General features: G+C 31.3%; 1 protein-coding gene across 4 annotated transcripts in view; it reads right to left on the bottom strand.

Annotated features, from left to right (window-relative positions):
• Positions 1 to 17,706, bottom strand: part of LOC134697155 (uncharacterized) — a 121,468-nt gene extending 103,762 nt beyond the window's left edge. For 3 of the 4 annotated variants that reach the window (XM_063559226.1, XM_063559225.1, XM_063559224.1), the window contains exons 1-6: positions 17,577 to 17,698; positions 8,781 to 8,963; positions 8,197 to 8,397; positions 5,655 to 5,828; positions 1,520 to 1,762; positions 710 to 928 (exon numbers count right to left, since the gene is read on the bottom strand). In XM_063559226.1, the coding sequence (XP_063415296.1) occupies positions 710 to 928; positions 1,520 to 1,762; positions 5,655 to 5,828; positions 8,197 to 8,397; positions 8,781 to 8,963; positions 17,577 to 17,591 (1,035 nt within the window). In that variant the 5' untranslated portion in view covers positions 17,592 to 17,698. Of the gene's footprint in view, positions 1 to 709; positions 929 to 1,519; positions 1,763 to 5,654; positions 5,829 to 8,196; positions 8,398 to 8,780; positions 8,964 to 17,576 lie in introns of all 4 variants that reach the window. The other variant, XM_063559227.1, reaches the window with a different exon arrangement.
• Positions 17,707 to 18,694: the final 988 nt, after the last annotated feature.

Below are 18,694 nucleotides of genomic sequence, written 5' to 3'. Positions count from 1 at the left end.
ATAATAGCTAAAACAATGACTAAAAAAATATTTATTTTGTTTAAAGATAAGCGGTACTTGCATTTTATGCATGACCTCACAAGAAGCACTCATTTTGATCTTTTGAAAATGCAATAAAGTCAGATAAATTCCCATTGAATGTTTGGTCATGACAGTGGAAACAAAGAGCGCATCTGTTGACAACAAAAATCTTTTAACATGTTGATATAAAAATTTAAATGATCTGACTTGAAAATTGAGCTTGTTGACACCAACACTCCCAGCTTTGCTCATTGTTGAAGGCCGTACGGTGACCTATAGTTGTTAATGTTTGTGGCATTTTGGTCTTTTGTGGATAGTTGTCTCATTGGCAATCATACCACATCTTCTTTTTTATATACTCCCAGGTTTTCCTTGGTCCTTCAATTGGTTCAAATCTGAACAATTTCGTCAAATTTCACAGCTATCTGGGTTTTATTCTTAAGTTTGGGGCAGATGAATGTTATACATTTGCTGCCAAACCCTATATTTTGAGCTTCAAAAAAAAAAAAAAGAAATGCATATGAACTCTATTCTAGGATATAATTTTTACAAAATGTTGTAGTAAACATGATAAAGTGGCACCGTTTTAGCGGTAAAAGGGAATAGCATTTTCTATATTTACAGTAGTGCAAAATGTTTTTAGTTTTTTATGTTGCAGTCTCATCTGTAAAGTGAAATAAAAACTTACAGTTTGCATCATGTTCTGTGAAAGCATATGCTGTTCCAATACAGTGAGTTTCTGATATTCTTCTGCTGCTTTAACAGCAGCTTCTTTAACATTTTTATCTTTTGAATGGTCAAGTATTGTGCATATAGCAGCATACAAAGGTCGATTTCTTGGTATACCCCTAAAATCCTTCATGTCAAATGGTGGATATTTTATATCATTCATATTTACTCTCCTCAACTGTAAAAAAAGTTATGTGTTAAATCGAGAAGTCATGTTATTCTGTATATATACAACAGAGTAAGAGCTAGACAGAAACAAATTAAACATTGTACATTGACCTATAATGGTTTACTTTTTTTTAAATTGTTATTTGGATGGAGAGTTGTCTCATTGGCACTCACACCACATTTTCCTATATCTATTCCAGTTTTCTATCAGATTTATGAAAATTGAATTAATTGGAAAAATAGTCCATTTTCCTTATTTAAGGAAACTAGAATCGTAAAATAGAAAATGGAAATGGGGAATGTGTCAAAGAGACAAGAAACTGACCATAAAAAAGACAACAGCAGAGGGACATGACGCAACATGTGGAGCAAACCTTTTAATTAAGCGACTTTAAATTCTTTTTTCATATCTGCAAAAAAACATAGAAAATTTGATACAGATAAGGCATCATTCAGACCAGTGTTTAATATATATAAGTTCAGGAATTATCAAGTGATTGATATATTGAAAATGACTTTTGAATGAATTTCCAGGTAAAATAGTGTTTCCAGGTTATTTTCTATAATTTATTTGCTACATTTAATTAATTTACAAACTTACAGTTCGTCGCCATTGCTTTTGCAGCAGACGATAAAAGTTGTACTCTGCCTGTGCACGTGACAATGACTTTGGTTCAAAATATTCATGGTGTGTCCATAGTAACGCAAGAATAACTTGCTCAGAATCATCTCCTTCTTTCTCGTCGTCTGAATTTTCCCCGTCTGGATGTGGAAATCCAACATCAGCAAAACGATGCATGTGATGATGTGATCGCCAAATGTGCTCAGAAATTCTTTCAATATTCTGTAAATGAGTGAAATATTTATTTCATAAAGTTCTATAATGCTTTACTAGGTCTTTTGTATAATGCTGGGAAGTATGTGACCTTGAAAAGATCATCCAGAAATTAACCATATGCAAACAGGATGAAAGTCATATTCTTGAGCTTGATTTTATTGTATGTCATGTATAGGCGAGTGACTTATTTCAAAAAGACGCTTAGTTAACGACTTTAATGCACCCACCTAACACACAGCTGTATTATATATCATTTGAAAGCTGATAATCTGTACTTTCTGTTTAGCCCGGTCGTAAAAAAATTGTACGGTACATTTTCTGTAAAATCAAGGTCAAAGGTCATGAAAAAAATTCCAATTTTTGCGATTATTAAATAAAACGCTATTTTCTAATTCCTGTACCCTAAAATTTTTCAAAAGATCATATGAATTTTATGGAACATGATACATAATTTCCAAATCGAACAAAAAAATAAAAAATTCGATGCGCAAAATTTCCCGAAAATTGAAATTTATCACAAATCCTAAAAAAATTTAAAAAAATTCAAAAAGCAAAATATAGCTTTGGGAATCGATATTTGTTTACTAAAAAAAAATAGATAAATGTATATATTTTAGGTCAAGGAATATTTGTTTTGTAATTTTAAGATGTTATTATTTATTTTTGTTCATGGAACAGCCTTCTATTGAAGTGTTTGCAGTTGCCCAAAAATCTACCATCTTCAAATAGCGATCATTTTGTTAATTTCTGTTAAAATAGCACATCGCTAATTGTGAATATCAGGGAGGAGAATGAGATTTCATAATAAATGAAGGGATATTTAAAGTTAGAACATAATAAATGCGAGGTAATTGAGGTTAAACTGTTTTTTACTAAGTCAAACTTTTTTACTTTTTGTAATTATGTTTAAATGCAAACATGACTTTGCTACTAAATCGTAGGCAACATTGAAATAAGTAACCTTGGTTAGAAACACTTGGTTGTCTAGAGCGGGATGTAAACGAACTAAATAAAATGCGGCTGTTTCTTATTTAGTTTAAAATCGTGTTATATTAAATTATATTAAATGTGTTTAGAAGTTTAATCGCTTTAATTATTTGAATAAAAGATGCTTCGAGAAATTTCTACATAAGCTTTTAAAATATAAAAAAGCATGTCATTGTGGATGTAAAACACTATAAGCAGTGTATAATAACAAAATGACAAAGTTAAAATACCCTTCTTTACCTTATAAGATCATTCACTGTTTTAGGAGTGATCATTTTCATGGTATGCTGTGTTTTGTGGACTGTTGTTCGTCTCTTGGACTTTAATTTTATTTTGTTCATGGTTTAAATTAACTTTATTTGATTCATGGTTTTAGATGTTGATTGTCCCTTTGGTATTTTTTTTACTTTAAAGACATTAAGTTGCAGTAATGAAAATCGGCCAAAAATCACCTCAAAGTAAAGTGAAGAAGATAAACGCAATAAGACAAATATCCGCGAAAATACTAAGTAACTTAATTTGCTCACGGTGATATATATATAGAACCAAATCGTTATCATGATACATTTAGCTACACTGTTCTATCATTTTAAAACCTTTTACTACTTGAATAGTGACGAAATATACTATAGGGACATCAAACTCATAATTAAAAACGAACTGACAAAGCCGGGCAACAAACGAACAAGACAAGCAACAGTATACAAAACACAACATATAAAGCTACAGATTGAGTAGCACAATCTCCCCAAAAAATTTTGAGTGAACTCAGGGGCTCCCAAAGGGTAGGCAGATTATGTTCCACGTGTGACAACCGTCTTAGTTTAAACATATTTATTTACAGTGGATTGGGAAACAAGTTTTGCAACTTAAATTTATATCTTTCAACTTTGCATTTGAACTCTGGTTTAGAACCATGTTTAAACCACCATTTTTCTTCCAATGTCCTGTACCAAGTCAGGTATATGACAGTTGGTATCGAATAATCTGTTTCTTTGTATGTTGGAGTGTGTTTTTTTGAAGCAGTTCAGTGTTTCTGTTATATCGTTGTGTTCCTCTTATAGTTGATGCGTTTCCCTAGTTTTTGCTTTGTGACCCAGATTTATTTCAGTTACTAGTAAATCGATTGATCACTATTGAAAAGCGGTATACTATAGTTGCCTTTATTTCAGAGGAGTTGCGGCTCAATAAAACTGGTCTCCTCCTTTAGTAGTATAGATATGCAGGTGTTGCTATAATATTGTTAGATGGAAATGAGAAGTTTATAATTTTGAGGTAAGGGGTGGTTTTATGCACATGTCTCTTGTCGTAAAACTTTTTCTCAACCAACCCTCATCATCGATTTCAAGATATGTGATGGAGTAAACTTATATCTGTTGAGTCTTTTATTTCCAATTTCAATGGAAAATACGAGTTCAACATTGTCACAAATTTTGCACTCTTTAGTGAGATGACATCATCTATATAGTGGAAAGTGAAGTTTCAAGATAATGATAGCTTCTTTTCAGTCGTCATCAGAAACTCTTGCATGAAGTCATCCTTATATGAAAAATGAACTAGTTATTCAAGCTATTCAGGAAGTCTAGTTGTAACTAGAATCTTTGCGCATAAATGGATATTTTTTCTTCAAAAATTATTCTTATTTTATGAATTAATACATGTAAACAATGAACAACGCAATTCAAGCAATCTAGAAATCAAGTTTTATAAAGTGTTTACTAGTTTTTTGAAATTCATTGAAATTTCAATTTTCATCAATTTATTTTTATTTATTTTGGTCTAAATTTTCAATTCACATAAAATAAATAAAAAGGTCTTTTCGCTACATCAATATTGATAATGAAGCTACAAATCAAACAATTAGAAAAGTCAAAATATGTTTATTTCAGACTGGCAGTTACAATGCAGATTGCAATCTCTCAGTTTCACCCCCTTTATTTCAAGCAATAAGATGATTCGCGCACATATTTTTTTACTCTAAATTTTTCAGATTCTTAAGAATTTGTTTATTAAATTTTATATTGACCACATCAGTGTTTAAATAGGAAGAAATTCTTAAAAGCAGTGTTTTTGCAGATGGCGGTATTTGGGCAACTGTATGAGTTGTTATGATTTACTGTTTGATTAGAAGAAAGCATACTTTTAGGAAATTTTATGATGCCAAAAACTTCTTTGATAGTCATTACAGGGTATTACTTAGTTTAAAGTGATTAGCAGTTGCACCAGAAAGAAAAAAATTGGGTTTTCCCACATTTTGTTAACTTTTACTCGAATTTCAGGAAACATGTGCTCTCTGTCAAAAACAAGCTTTAAATATTAAAAAATGCATTTGAATAATGACTGTTAATCGCTCTGCTAAAAGTTTAATTTGTTTGCATATGTGAATTAAGTTTATAAAAGTCATATAATGCAATCAGGCTGAAATCTTCAAAAATATGCACTTATTCGTCCTTGGCCTTTGATCTCGATTTGACGGAAATTGCACCGTACGATTTTTTTACGACCGGGCAAAACAGATAGTACAGATGTGTAGCTTTAAAATGATATATAATTTAGCCATGTGTTAGGTAGGTGCATTAAAAATTTAATTTTATGGTTGAAGTCACTCGCCTAGTATATCATCTTACAACTGTCTACTGATGAATGCTGCAGCCCCTCCTTGATCTAGGTTCACCACAAATTCAAATGCCAGGTCAACAAGTTGATATTTCTATAGACTTGTATGCAGAATATTCCAAAACCACAAAATAAAAAATCCACGAAAATAATAATAAAATATTTTCATGTATCAATGGTCCATATTTGCTTACCGGTACTTTATTTTCCGAGATGATTTATAAAATGTTCTAAAACAATGTTAAAAAAAATTGGTACCAACAGAAATAAACAAATCCATAGAAATAAATCTTACTTCTTTAGGTGTTTGTGATTGTGTTACAGCACCTCCTGACTGGGATTCAGATGTATCCACTCTTTCTTCCTTTCCTTTTTGCTGATTATCTTTTATCAGGTTTTTATTTTTTTCTGCACTTTCTGGTCCAAATCTCCCTTTATCACGTTGTCCAGATACTTGACCAGATGTGGCCTGAAATTAAAAAAATTACTTATTGTTAAATTTAGATAGGGGTAAAAATAAAATCTAAATTATTCTGCTCTAAGAACTCTTTATTATCTTATGCATCCAAGCAATATACTGAAAAAAAATCTATCAAAACCTGGTTTTGAAAGATAAACATCTAACATTTGACAACATTCATAAGTCATATGCTACCATTTTAACTAAATAATGACATTAACTCAATCTCTTTACTCACTGGTCTGTAGGTTCTAAAATCTACTTGAACTACTTGGCTGTTAAAACATATTTCTTTCTGGTATATTGTTGTCAGAGGACCAGGTCCATATTTGCTTACTTTATTTTCAGAGATGATTTATAAAATGTTCTATAACAATTTGTTAAATAAATACTACATATATATAAATATGACATAAGTGACGGAATAGATACATACTAGAAATAAAATATTCTAGTTCAACTATTGAAGCTGAAAATTTCTGATACAGAAGAGGAAGACAGTCATGCCAGTTGAGTACAACCAAGGTGAAAAGTATATAATTTGTTCAGAAAACAACTTTTTCTTAAGTCTATAATGTTAGTGTACCAAGTTGAACTCGGCTGATTTGAGAGGGAATTTGTGCACTAAAACCTTGAACATGGTGACACAAGGGAAGTAACTCTTTCTCAAATTCTGTCAATCGAAACCTGTTTGTATTCAATAACAGCATATATGCACAAGTTTTAAAATAATGAACAGCTGTAGGAACATTTTGCAGTACACTACAAAATTATAAAATCAATAATATTGTATGGTAGCATCAATAGAGTTATCTTCCATTTGATAACTTTATTCTCATGCAGATCAAGTACATGCACAGTGTCTTATCATAAAATTCATACTAAAAACTCATTATTTTATTAAACAAAGTTGACATATTATATACTTAATAACACTCTTTGATAATGCGGATGCTTTTCATTGTCTGTATTTATTGTAAACTTTTAAAACATACTGTAAATTCAGAAATTATTGCGTATATTTATTATTGCCATTTTGTCATTTTACACTTGAATGCGATTTTAATTTTTAAGATTTTGAGAAAAGTCATGCTCAATTCAGTTAAAATATTACAAAATGCGAGTTTTAATTATTGCATTTACAACTCAGTCGTATTATTCGCAATAATAAAAACCTCGCAATAATTTCTGAATTTACAGTATTGCATTCTGTCCTTGTCAATATAGAATCAGCTTTATATATACATTACTATCATCCCAGCAAAGAAAAACAAAACACGAAATAACAAAACATAAATTCAATGGTTGTCCCATATCCATATTCCTAAATTGGATTGACATTCTTCTCAAACTTTAATCATCAACTTTATCTTATATAAAATAATAGATTTTTAATTAGATAGTCAAATAAATAACTCAAAAATGTTTAAATCCAGTTTTCTTTTTGTTACTCACCATGCTCGAAATATAAAAAGAAATCAAAGTGCTTGAAAATACAGATGGGTTAAGTCTACTAAAGATTGGGAAGTAAGCATTGTACTAATCATGCTAATAATTACATTAAATGTATGTTTCATTATAATACATTATTCTGATTGGCTGATTGCACATCACATGTTATTCCGTAAGCAATTGCATGAGACAATAACATTTCATGCATGATGACACGAGGTCCCACAATAAAGTGCACAGGTGAATTGAAAAAATTATACTTCATGAAAATCGTGTTTTTATAATCCTAGCTAAAAAATGTAATTATAAGTATTGAATGCTTCTTTTTGTAACTTTATAGGGTTGTAAAAGTGTTGACCGTGCGTACATTTTAAGAATGAAGCGCTTCCACTTCCGCCCTTCATACAAAATGTACTTCGGTCAACGCTTTTACACCCCAATAAATTTACAAAAAGAAGCATTCAATTCTTAAATGATTTCTATTGTATATTGTTGGTCATCTACAATTATGAACAAAGCAAGAAAACTCCAATTTTAAATATTACTCTTATGATGACATAATTGATATTTTTAGAACAGATACTAGAGTCATGTACCTTGCACACGTGATATATCTTTTGCCATATATTTCTTGAGAAATGCTTATACATAAGCATCGTGTGGAATAAACATTCATATCTTAACATGTATTTGTCATGTTTGTTCTATAAATATTTTTGAATGTTATGGATAGAATGAAGAATGTTCAAGGATCAAAGAAGCACTACATTAGGGTTTTGATTGTATGAATGCAAGGTTCTATACCTCTAAGAACCAAGGAAAGTATGAACATGGATACAGATAGTATAAGCATGATTAAAAAGTCAGAGAACTGCATATAAATAGAAAGAATAAAAGTATTGGATACAAATGATATAGTATATACCTTTGCACCATTCCCTGTCAATGCTTGATGAGAATCGTACGATCGTTTGAGGGTAAAGTATTCCCATGCTGCATTAAAAGCTCCGCCTTTGACAAATTGGGTCCTAATAGCCTTTGTTAAAACATTGTCATTGGTTGATTTTGTAAAAATGTCAAGGTTGAAAGGATAGTCTTTTGGTGGAGTTTCAGGTGGTTTCTTGAACTGAAATGTTCATTCATGCATAGAGTACAAATTTTATACGATTCATATATAATATTTTCATCAAATTGTTGATTTAAAACCGAAAAAAAGTGAAAAGTCTCAGCTAATTTATTAATCGAGAAATAATTCTTATCCCGCAGGCAGCATGTGTAAAAAAAAAACTAAATATTACCAATTTAAAGAAAAATTGAGTTTAAATTATAATTTTCAGCATTATAATAAAAAAAAAAAATCAATCCTTCATCAAGTTCATAATTAAAGGATAATAATTGATAATATTTTTACTTTAGGTGTCATTTCATAGCAAATGGAAATGTTTTTTAAAGCAGTTGCTGAACCATGTAATAAGGTCAAGGTGTGTTCAAAGTATCAATGATGGGTACCTCAGTTGCTAACGACAACTTTTCTTTCACTGATTTCTCTGTTGCAACAAGATCCCTGTATATATATTCTGCAGCCTTTCTTTCATCTTCATTTCCACCGAAATTTTTAGAATTACCAACAAACAATGATAAATGATGTCTCATGTGGTCTTTAAGAGCTTCAGGCAATACTATAAGATTAACCTAAAAGGCAAAAAGCTCAGCTTTATAAATACTTGTAAAAGATTTTAACTTTAAGGACATTGCTGAAAATTCTACCATGCCTATTGATGACAATTTTTTTAATGTCTATTTTAGCAACTCTGGGTCGATCTACTGAAAAATCCATCAAAGTTCTGTTCTTTCAAATTCTCCAACATTAGAAAATACATATCTTAAGGTTGTACTGGTCAGGGCTTATAATAATGAAACATCCTTTTGGTAAATATACTATATTGTTGTGATGGTCAGTTGTATATATGCATTGATATTTAGAAACTATACCTGCTTTTGTAAATTCAATATACAAAATACAAATACAAATACTTGTACATGTGATAAAATAAAGCTAGTACTATTTCATGCAAAACACATTTGTGTATCCAGAAATCCTGATAATTTTACTTTTAAAATAATGTAATAAGTTAATTCTTAAAAATACATGACACTGAAATATTAACATGATTACCATTGTTACCATGGTTACCAAGGATTAAAATCAATAAATATACATCACAATATAGGTATGATTGCTAAGGTTGTGAGTTCGACCCAGATTGTGCAGGTGCACTTGACCCCAATCTGAATTGACTAGGAATGTCAGTTTTCCTATCAAAGGTTGAGGTATTCTCCAAGGACTCTGGCTTCCTCCATCAATAAAACTGGCCACAACAAAATAACTCAAAAGTGGTACTTAAAAGACCAAATCAATCAATAGAGGTTTGCATATGTACTTTTGGTTTATCATAATGGTTGTTCAGCTTAGATTGCCTTAGATATTCAATGATAAATGGACATCTCAATTTACTTAGACAAACAAATTCTAATACATATAATCTAAAATTCAAACATGTCAAAGGATATGTGGTATCCAATCATGACACAAAATCCAGTACATGTACAGGTAAATTATTTAAAAATTTGGTATGAGTGCTGATGAGACAACTCACCTTCCAAGTCACAATGTATAAAAAGTTATTAACTAAAAAGTACAGCCTTGGCTCACACTGAACAACAACCTATAAAGGGTCCTGAAATGACTAGTGTAAAACAATTCAATATTAAGGAAAACCACCAGAAAAACAAACAACATATACCTTGTATACATAAACAAAACACAATAAGCAAAGGAAAAGCACTTTCATTGCTGTTCTCATCTCAAAACAGTGAGGTCTTCAAAAAACATTTCTTACATGAGGAAAAAATTCTTTCAAATACCTGGATGAAAAGAGGGACTATACACTATATTGTTTTGATGTGTGGGTAAAGAGGTGGCCTTGTGCAGAGGACTGCATTTAAAAGCAAATTTGAATTCTGTTATGGAAAAATTGCAAAGCACGATAAAACAACAGCATTAATGAGCCTAGATCATTTTAGTCATTCTATGGCAAAAAGTGAAAAACATGGATCAAGGGTTTCTGGTATATAACATGCCATCATATCTTAAACTAACATGCTTTTGGTGAAATGATGAAGTGATAAAAACATACCTCAAAGTTAATTTCTTTTCCCTATAAATTTATCAAAAAAATAGCTGTTAACAATTATCAACAATGACTGTCTTAATCTTCTTCAGAAGTTATTCTACTATTCCATTTGTTATGAAATAGAAGTTCCTTCATGATTAAAGTTCCAAATAGAAAAAAAAGGTTCTGGAATATTATTTCCACTGGAATATATATTACAGTATCTGTTCCTAAGGAATAAATGGCATAGAATATTTGTTCCAATAGGATCACATATTATGACATTATATATATACCAAGTTTCTAGTGGACCATAGATCTGTTAGGTTTAACAAATATATGTTGACCAATGGACATTGCCGCATGTTAGGCAGACCTCTGTAACAAGAGGCTCTCAAGAGCCTGAATAGCTCACCTTAATTTTTTTGGTTAAATCTCTCATCAATGATTATTTGGGCTTTTCAATTTATTTAAATGTTCTTTGAATTGTCCTTTTTTCTTCAAACGCAAAAAAAAAATAATTTTTTCCTATGTTCTATTTTATAGCCATAGGAGCTATGTTTCTTGACATACAAGGAAATAAAATATAAAATTTATACTAGATACTCTGAAACTCATTTAGCCTAAGTTTGGCTGAAATTGATAGATATATGTTGACCAATGGACATTGCCGCATGTTACGCAGACCTCTGTAACAAGAGGCTCTCAAGAGGCTGAATAGCTCACCTTAATTTTTTTGGTTAAATCTCTCATCAATGATTATTTGGGCTTTTCAATTTATTTAAATGTTCTTTGAATCGTCCTTTTTTCTTCAAACGCAAAAAAAAAAAAAAAATTTCCTATGTTCTATTTTAGCCATAGGAGCTATGTTTCTTGACATACAAAGAAATAAAATATAAAATTTATACTAGATACTCTGAAACTCATTTAGCCTAAGTTTGGCTGAAATTGATACAGCAGTTTCAAAGGAGATGATTTTTTAAAGTAAGTCAACATGATGAACAAATTTTGAAAAAAGTCTTTTAAGGGCAATAACTCCTTAAGGGGTCAATTGACAATTTTGGTCAAATTGACTTATTTGTAGATCTTACTTTGCTCAACCACTTTGCTATTAACAGTTTATCTGTATCTATAATCATATTCAACATAATAACCAAAAACTGCAAAATTTCCTTAAAATTACCAATTAAGTGGCAGCAACCCAACAATGGGTTGTTTGATTCATCTGAAAATGTCAGGGCTGATAGATGTTGATCTAATGAACATTTTTACCCGCTGTCAGATTAGCTCTGAATGCTTTCGTTTTTGAGATATAAGCCAAAAACTGCATTTGACCCCTATGTTCTATTTTTAGCAATGGCGACCATGTTTGTTGATGGATCAAAACTTTGGATACAATTTATAAACAAGATACCCTAAGGAACATTCAAGAAAAGTTTGGAAGTATTTGCCCAAGTAGTTTCAGAGGAGAAGATTCTTGAAATAGTTTACGAGGACAGACGACGACAGACGACGACGGACACCAAGTGATGGCATAAGCTCACTTGGCCCTTCGGGCCAGGTGAGCTAAAAACAAATTATATAATTTCTGTATGCACATGCAGCAAGTGTTTCTAAAATAATAATCATGATTTGTTGGTATATTTTTCTCCATTTATATTGATTTTGTCACAAATCTGAATGGTTTACATGACAAAAGAACCCAAAGAATTTTAGATTTTAATAAAACATTATTTAAATTTGCCAAGACAATGAAGAGTGAAGCAATTTGTCTAAAGTATTAGAAAAGTACTGTTTTTTGGCCCCTTAAACCCCAGCTGGTTAAAGGGCAATAACCCCAAAAGTTTATTCCAGTCTTCCTTATATTCTATGGCATCATGTTGTACAATTGCATAGGGCTACACCCACCAATGTCCAAGTTACTGTCAAGAAACAAGAAAATCCCTGTACTTTAACCCGCTATTTATAAAGGGTTTCAGCAGATGATATAAATCAGTCTCCTTGACAGTTAACTTCATTTGAATGTATGGAATGGTCAATGGTGTTGTACAATTTAATAGATATCCACAATTTTACACACCTTTACATAAGTTATTGTCCTGAAATAAGAAAAATGCTGTTTTTTGGCCCTTGATTCCTAAACTGTGTTCTAATAGGACAATAACAACCAAAATCAATCCCAGTTTTCCATTGAGGAGTGGAACCCTATGTGCTACAATTTGAAAGATCCATACACTTGTAATGAAATTATTGTCTGTAAAAACAAAGGTTTTTGATCGACAACAACAACAACAACAACATTATACCATTTTACAACTGCAATCTAGGGTGAGGTATTTAGTCCAGTCAATCAAGCATAAATTTGACCCTCACCTTAAAGTAACTGCAACAGAAGATTTTTAAGTTTACATCTTTAGCATTATATCATAAATATACACAGAAAAAAAGTCTCATAAAATGTAACTTCAGGAAAACTGAAAAATAACAAATTTAAATTCCTTTGGAGACTAGCATTTAAATGGGAGATAACTCTGCAAAAACAGGCATAAAATCAACTAGAGGCTCTAAAGAGCCTTAGTGTTGCTCACTTTGGTCTATGTGAATAATCAACAAAGGACACAGATGGATTCATGACAAAATTGTGTTTTGGTGATGGTGATGTGTTTGTAGATCTTACTTTACTGAACATTCTTCCTGTGTACAATTATCCCTATCTTTAATGATTGGCCCAGTAGTTTCAGTGGAAAATGTTAGTAAAAATTTACAATTTTATGAAAATTGTTAAAAATTTACTATAAAGAGCAATAACTCCTTAGGGGGTTAACTGACCATTTTGGTCATGTTGACTTATTTTGAGGTCTTACTTTGCTGTAAATTATTGCTGATTACAGTTTATCTCTATCTATAACAGTATTCAAGATAATAACCAAATACAGCAAAATTTCCTTAAAATATTAAAATTACCAATCAGGGGCAGCAATCCAACAAAGGGTTGTCCAATTCAACTGAAAAATTCAGGGCAGATATTTCCATTATGGTCATGTTGACTTATTTTTGGGTCTTACTTTGCTGTAAATTATTGCTGTTTACAGTTTATCTCTATCTAAAATAATATTCAAGATAATAACCAAAACGGCAAAATTTTCTTAAAATTACCAATTCAGGGGAAAAGGGTTATCCAATTCATCTGAAAAATTCAGGGCAGATAGATCTTGACCGGATGAACAACTCAACCCCATTTCAATTTGCTCTAAATGCTTCAGTTTTTGAGTTATAAGCCAAAAACTGCATTTTACCCCCTTGTTCTATTTTTAGCCATGGTGGCCATCTTGGTTTGTTGGCCAGGTTGCCAGACACAAGTTTTAAACTAGATACCCCAATGATGATTGGGGCAAAGTTTGATTTTATTTGGCCTAGTAGTTTCAAATAAGAAGATTTTTGTAAAAGATAACTTAGATTTACGAAAAATGGTTAAAAATTGACTATAAAGGGCAATAACTCCTAAAGGGGTCAACTGACCATTTTGGTCTTGTTGACTTATTTGTAAATCTTACTTTGCTGAACATTTTTGCAGTTTACAGTTTATCTTTATCTATAATAATATTCAAGATAATAACCAAAAACAGCAAAATTTCCTTAAAATTACCAATTCAAGGGCAGCAACCTAACAAGCAGTTGTCCAATTCATCTGAAAATTTCAGGACAGATATATCTTCAACTGATAAACAATTTCAACCCCTGTTAGATTTGCTCTAAATGCTTTGGTTTTTGAGTTATAAGCCAAAAACTGCATTTTCCCCTATGTTCTATTTTTAGCAATGTCCGCCATCTTGTTTGGTTGGCTGGGTCACCGGACACAACTTTTTAAATTAGATACCCCAATGATGGTTGTGGCCAAGTTTAATTTTATTTGGCCCAGTAGTTTTCTTGATTTTTGTAAAAGTTAATGACGACAGACGACAAAGGACGCCGGACGCCAAGTGATGAGAAAAGCTCACTTGGACCTTCGGGCCAGGTGAGCTAATAAAAATTAATACAAAATTATAACTTTAGTCTTTACCACTTCTATTCAACAGAATGTATTGATTCTTGATATTTAGCCGTCTAAAGAGTTTAACAAACAACTCTAAAGATGTTTTCATATCTTTTATAAAGCTAAAACCTATATTTCATAATTCATTAGTTGACCATTTATCAGACTTTTCAGCATGTCAAGGTAAAGAGTCTCAAATTATATAAAACTAGCTATGCATGCATTTATTCTTTTTTTGTAATTTAATTTTTTTTTCTTCAACAAGGTAAATGCTGAACAAATATAATTTACAGATATATAAACAATAGTACCAAATATTCACATAGTTTTTCAAACGGTAACAAAGCTATAAATTAGCAATTTCTGAAAAAAATTATTACCTTTCAGTTTTGTACATTTCATGAGCAGAAGATAATATAAAATAGTTGAATACCAACTTAGGACCCCATCAAAGTATCAAACTTTACATGGATTTTAAGAAAATCAACCAAAAATTAGGGGGAAAAGGCACATTTTATCTACCTTTCCAAAGCTAAATTCCATAAGAAATTAAAAAGGCTGATTTTGAATTTTCCTTAAGTTGATTCTACATATTTGGTGCTTGGTGCTTGGTGCTATAGGTTAGAACAAAAATGTATTCTGTTGCAATGATGTTTTTAAGTTTGACTAGACTTAATAATGTAATTAGGCTGATTCCATAATTGTACAAACACATCTTTCCTCCTAAATGTTTTTGACCCTGAGGAAAGAAAATTGTTTGTTTCACCCTCAGCTGCCACTATATGTAATGATAAAATTGAAAGAATAAAATTGTTTTGGACTTGTCGCCAAATTAATAGATTTGTCCAGAAAAAAAATCCATAGCACCCCCCCCCCCCCCCCCCCCAGAAAATCAAATGGTTGCTGCTTTATAAGTTAAATCTGCCACTGTTTAATTTAAACCCTAAAAAACCAAAATAGTTTCTAGATCAGGGGTAAAAAGGCCTAAAATAATTTCTAAAAAATTACAAAAAATAAATGAATCAAACTGACATAACACAAACTTTTCTTGCTATGTGGTATTATATTATCAATGACAGTAACGTATAACATAGACAAAGAAAGAGACTTAATATAATATACATATTCATTTTATTATTCCAATCACGTAATTGCCATTTGATTGCTATGAATTCTGCAATCTAATAGTTAACATCTTAATAACAAGCTAAGAAATAAACAGACATGGTTTTCATAATCAACATGATCAAATATTGATTATATATCATGTATAAAACTATATTATACTGAGTGCCAATGAAAATGCAACACGTAGTTTTTCAAAAATAAAATTTATATCAGAAATGATAATCCTTCAAAATAAATTGTTCTTGAAAATTAACAATCTTAACAAAAAATCGATATCAGACAAAAATGTTTCATTGTCATCTTTCGGGCGCAATAGGTAAACGAAACATCCAATATCGAATCATCAACTCACAGTCCTAACAAAAAATGTAACAACCCCGTGGTGCAGCGCAATCTCGACAGCGCTAAGGAATTGATCATTCCAGATGTTTAACGTGATTCCTTTGAATGTTATTCCACTTTTCCCGCAAAGAAAATGCAATCTGACTTTATGATATTGGTCATGGTTTTCAACGTCTAAACCAAGTCAAATCTGATGCAAAATTTGCTTGATCGGAACAAAACCCAGCGAAAAGCATGACTTTTGGATAAGAATGGTGCCAAATGTCTAAGTAACCACCACTGACAGTTTTTGGTACATAAGCATGATAAGAAATGATTTTTGGTCTACAGAATCTGATGTCTACGCCAGACGGCCGTTTAGATTTCTCTAAGGAAAGACCGTGGCCCCCCCTTTTTGGGAAAAAATTTGGTTGCTTATATAGGGAATCACTGAAGTGTGACTGGAGCGGGCCCCCTCTTAGGTCAGTCAGTGGGCCCCCACTTATGAAAATTTCTGGATCCGCCACTGAAAAGCGGTGAACTCGGTTTATGTCCGTCCAAAATAACCCTTACTTCGCATTTGTTCCAAAAATCACTCAACCGTAAAGTTGTCGACAATTGTCCAAAAAGTCATTTTCAACCAACTATACAACAAAGTTCTAATATAAATAAAATAAAAATTATAGGATTTTTTGAAAAATAAAAAGTCCTGCGTTTTCATTGGCACTCAGTATAGATCAAATATATACCTGTAATGGAAGCATCTTTACCTGTTTAAGGGGAGACAATGATATATTTTTTTCATTTGAAAGGTTAATCAAATTTGACCTGTCCTGACCTGACCAGTCTTAACTTTATTAATACATGTAATATAATGTAAGCTCATCTTACAAATCATGCAAATATGACACTTTTTCTAGACTACAAAACAGCACGCGCAAAATAGTCGAAGCAAAGAATTTTAAACTTTGAAATTGTTGTCGCGCGCTAAAAAACCCTATGGGCATTTTCAAAAGTTGGCAGGTATGACCTGACCTGACCAGTCTTAACTTTATTAATACATGTAATATAATGTTGCAAAAGGGAGAAGGGGGAGGACATCTCAGGTGTGTGTTAATACCTGTATAGAAGTCTATGGAGGAATAAAATTGTCCCTCTATAGAGGAATATATTTGTTTAGACTTGATTTATAGGAATATGGCAAATTGGCATTTTCTGGTTATATAATATATTGGCTAGAATCTATAGCATTTTATGTATCAATCATTGCACTTAACTTATAAATAGGGGTGCCAAGTTTTCTGCTAAAATGTCAGACCATGCAATCTATTGTGTACCTATCTGAACACCTGTTTAAGTTGGTAGGTGGGGGAAAAGGTCCTGAGAATGAGATCTAGTGAAAGGGAAACAATAACTGGTTCTTGTATATTTCTCTCTCAGTGCTATTTTTAACACTAAAAGAGAAGTTAACACTAAGTATTGGTCATTCCTTTATCTATTCGTCATTCAATATGTTATTTTTATCCTAATTATATATTTTCTAAAAAGCTACTTTCGGTTTCGAATTTTACTTCCTCTTATTTCACCAATCTTCTCCTTTAAAAATGTATTTAAAAAGAATATTTAAGAATCTAAATAAATTTTACTTACTTTTTTTTCAGACATCTTTCACCATACAAAGATTCAAGGTGAATCAATTACTAAAAGTGGATAGAATTCAAAGTTTACTTCTTGTCAGTTCTTAGGACATCACAGAATTCTATACAGAGTTATCTACCATGTTTAGTAAACAATCGTTTATTGTTGTCTCCCTTTTCCCACAACTGTTTCATTTTATTTTTTTTAACTGTAAATCTTTCAAATAGTTATAAATACATTTCAATTCATGCATGGCATCTGTGTTCATTTCGAATACAAAAATTGATTTCTAAAATATTGTGTAAAGTTAAATATATTACTAGGTAAAGCAAAACAGGCATTTCATTTACTTTTAAGAGGGGCAAGGGGTTTAACTGTTATGCTGTTATGGGGCAATTTAATTCTTTGTTAACTTAATATTTTGAAAATATATTTGCTGTTAGCTGTTATTGTCTTATTCTTTGTTAGCTGTTATTGGGCTTTTAGTTTTTTTGTTATCTGTTATTGTGATAATGTATTTGCTGTTAACTGTTATTGAAAATTGGAATGTTAGCATTTTTTTCAGTCCGTGAATATTCGGTATAAATTGAAGATCATTGGACATTGGGGTCTACCACTACTAATATGTTTGTGCAGTATTCAGAGAAGGATTCCATTAACATATACCCATCACAGAAGTGATGTCCAGGACAAGTCAATTATATCTTATGATAATCCTTTGTAATAAATTCCATTTTTTTATGAATGTGTATTTAGAATTATCTTAGTTTTTTGTATGAGCATAATGTTCCTTGATTCCCGTACGAGCATATTAGATTAAAACAATTTTTAACATGACAAAAAGGAAAACAAATGGCCAGGAATATCTGACAATGATCTCAATTAAGGACTATGTCCTAACAACCAGTTAACCTATAAAAAAAAAATGGAAAACAACACGTTTTATAATTTATAGCGTCCGAAGCGCTTTTCTGGATTTACCTTCATCAGGAATGCTCAAAGCCAAACATTTGAAATACGAAGATGTATAAGTACAAATGTACCAAAAATCGTTAAAGAGCTATATGTCAAAAATACCAAAAATAAATAGCCAAATTCGTCTAAAGCCAACTTTGCCTGAGGGAGTTGAA

Source organism: Mytilus trossulus, chromosome 14 (genome assembly GCF_036588685.1).
Source record: "Mytilus trossulus isolate FHL-02 chromosome 14, PNRI_Mtr1.1.1.hap1, whole genome shotgun sequence".
In the NCBI taxonomy this organism is placed as follows: domain Eukaryota; kingdom Metazoa; phylum Mollusca; class Bivalvia; order Mytilida; family Mytilidae; genus Mytilus; species Mytilus trossulus.
The sequence above is the reverse complement of the archived record's forward strand: the minus strand, read 5'-3'. Positions and strand labels throughout refer to the sequence as shown.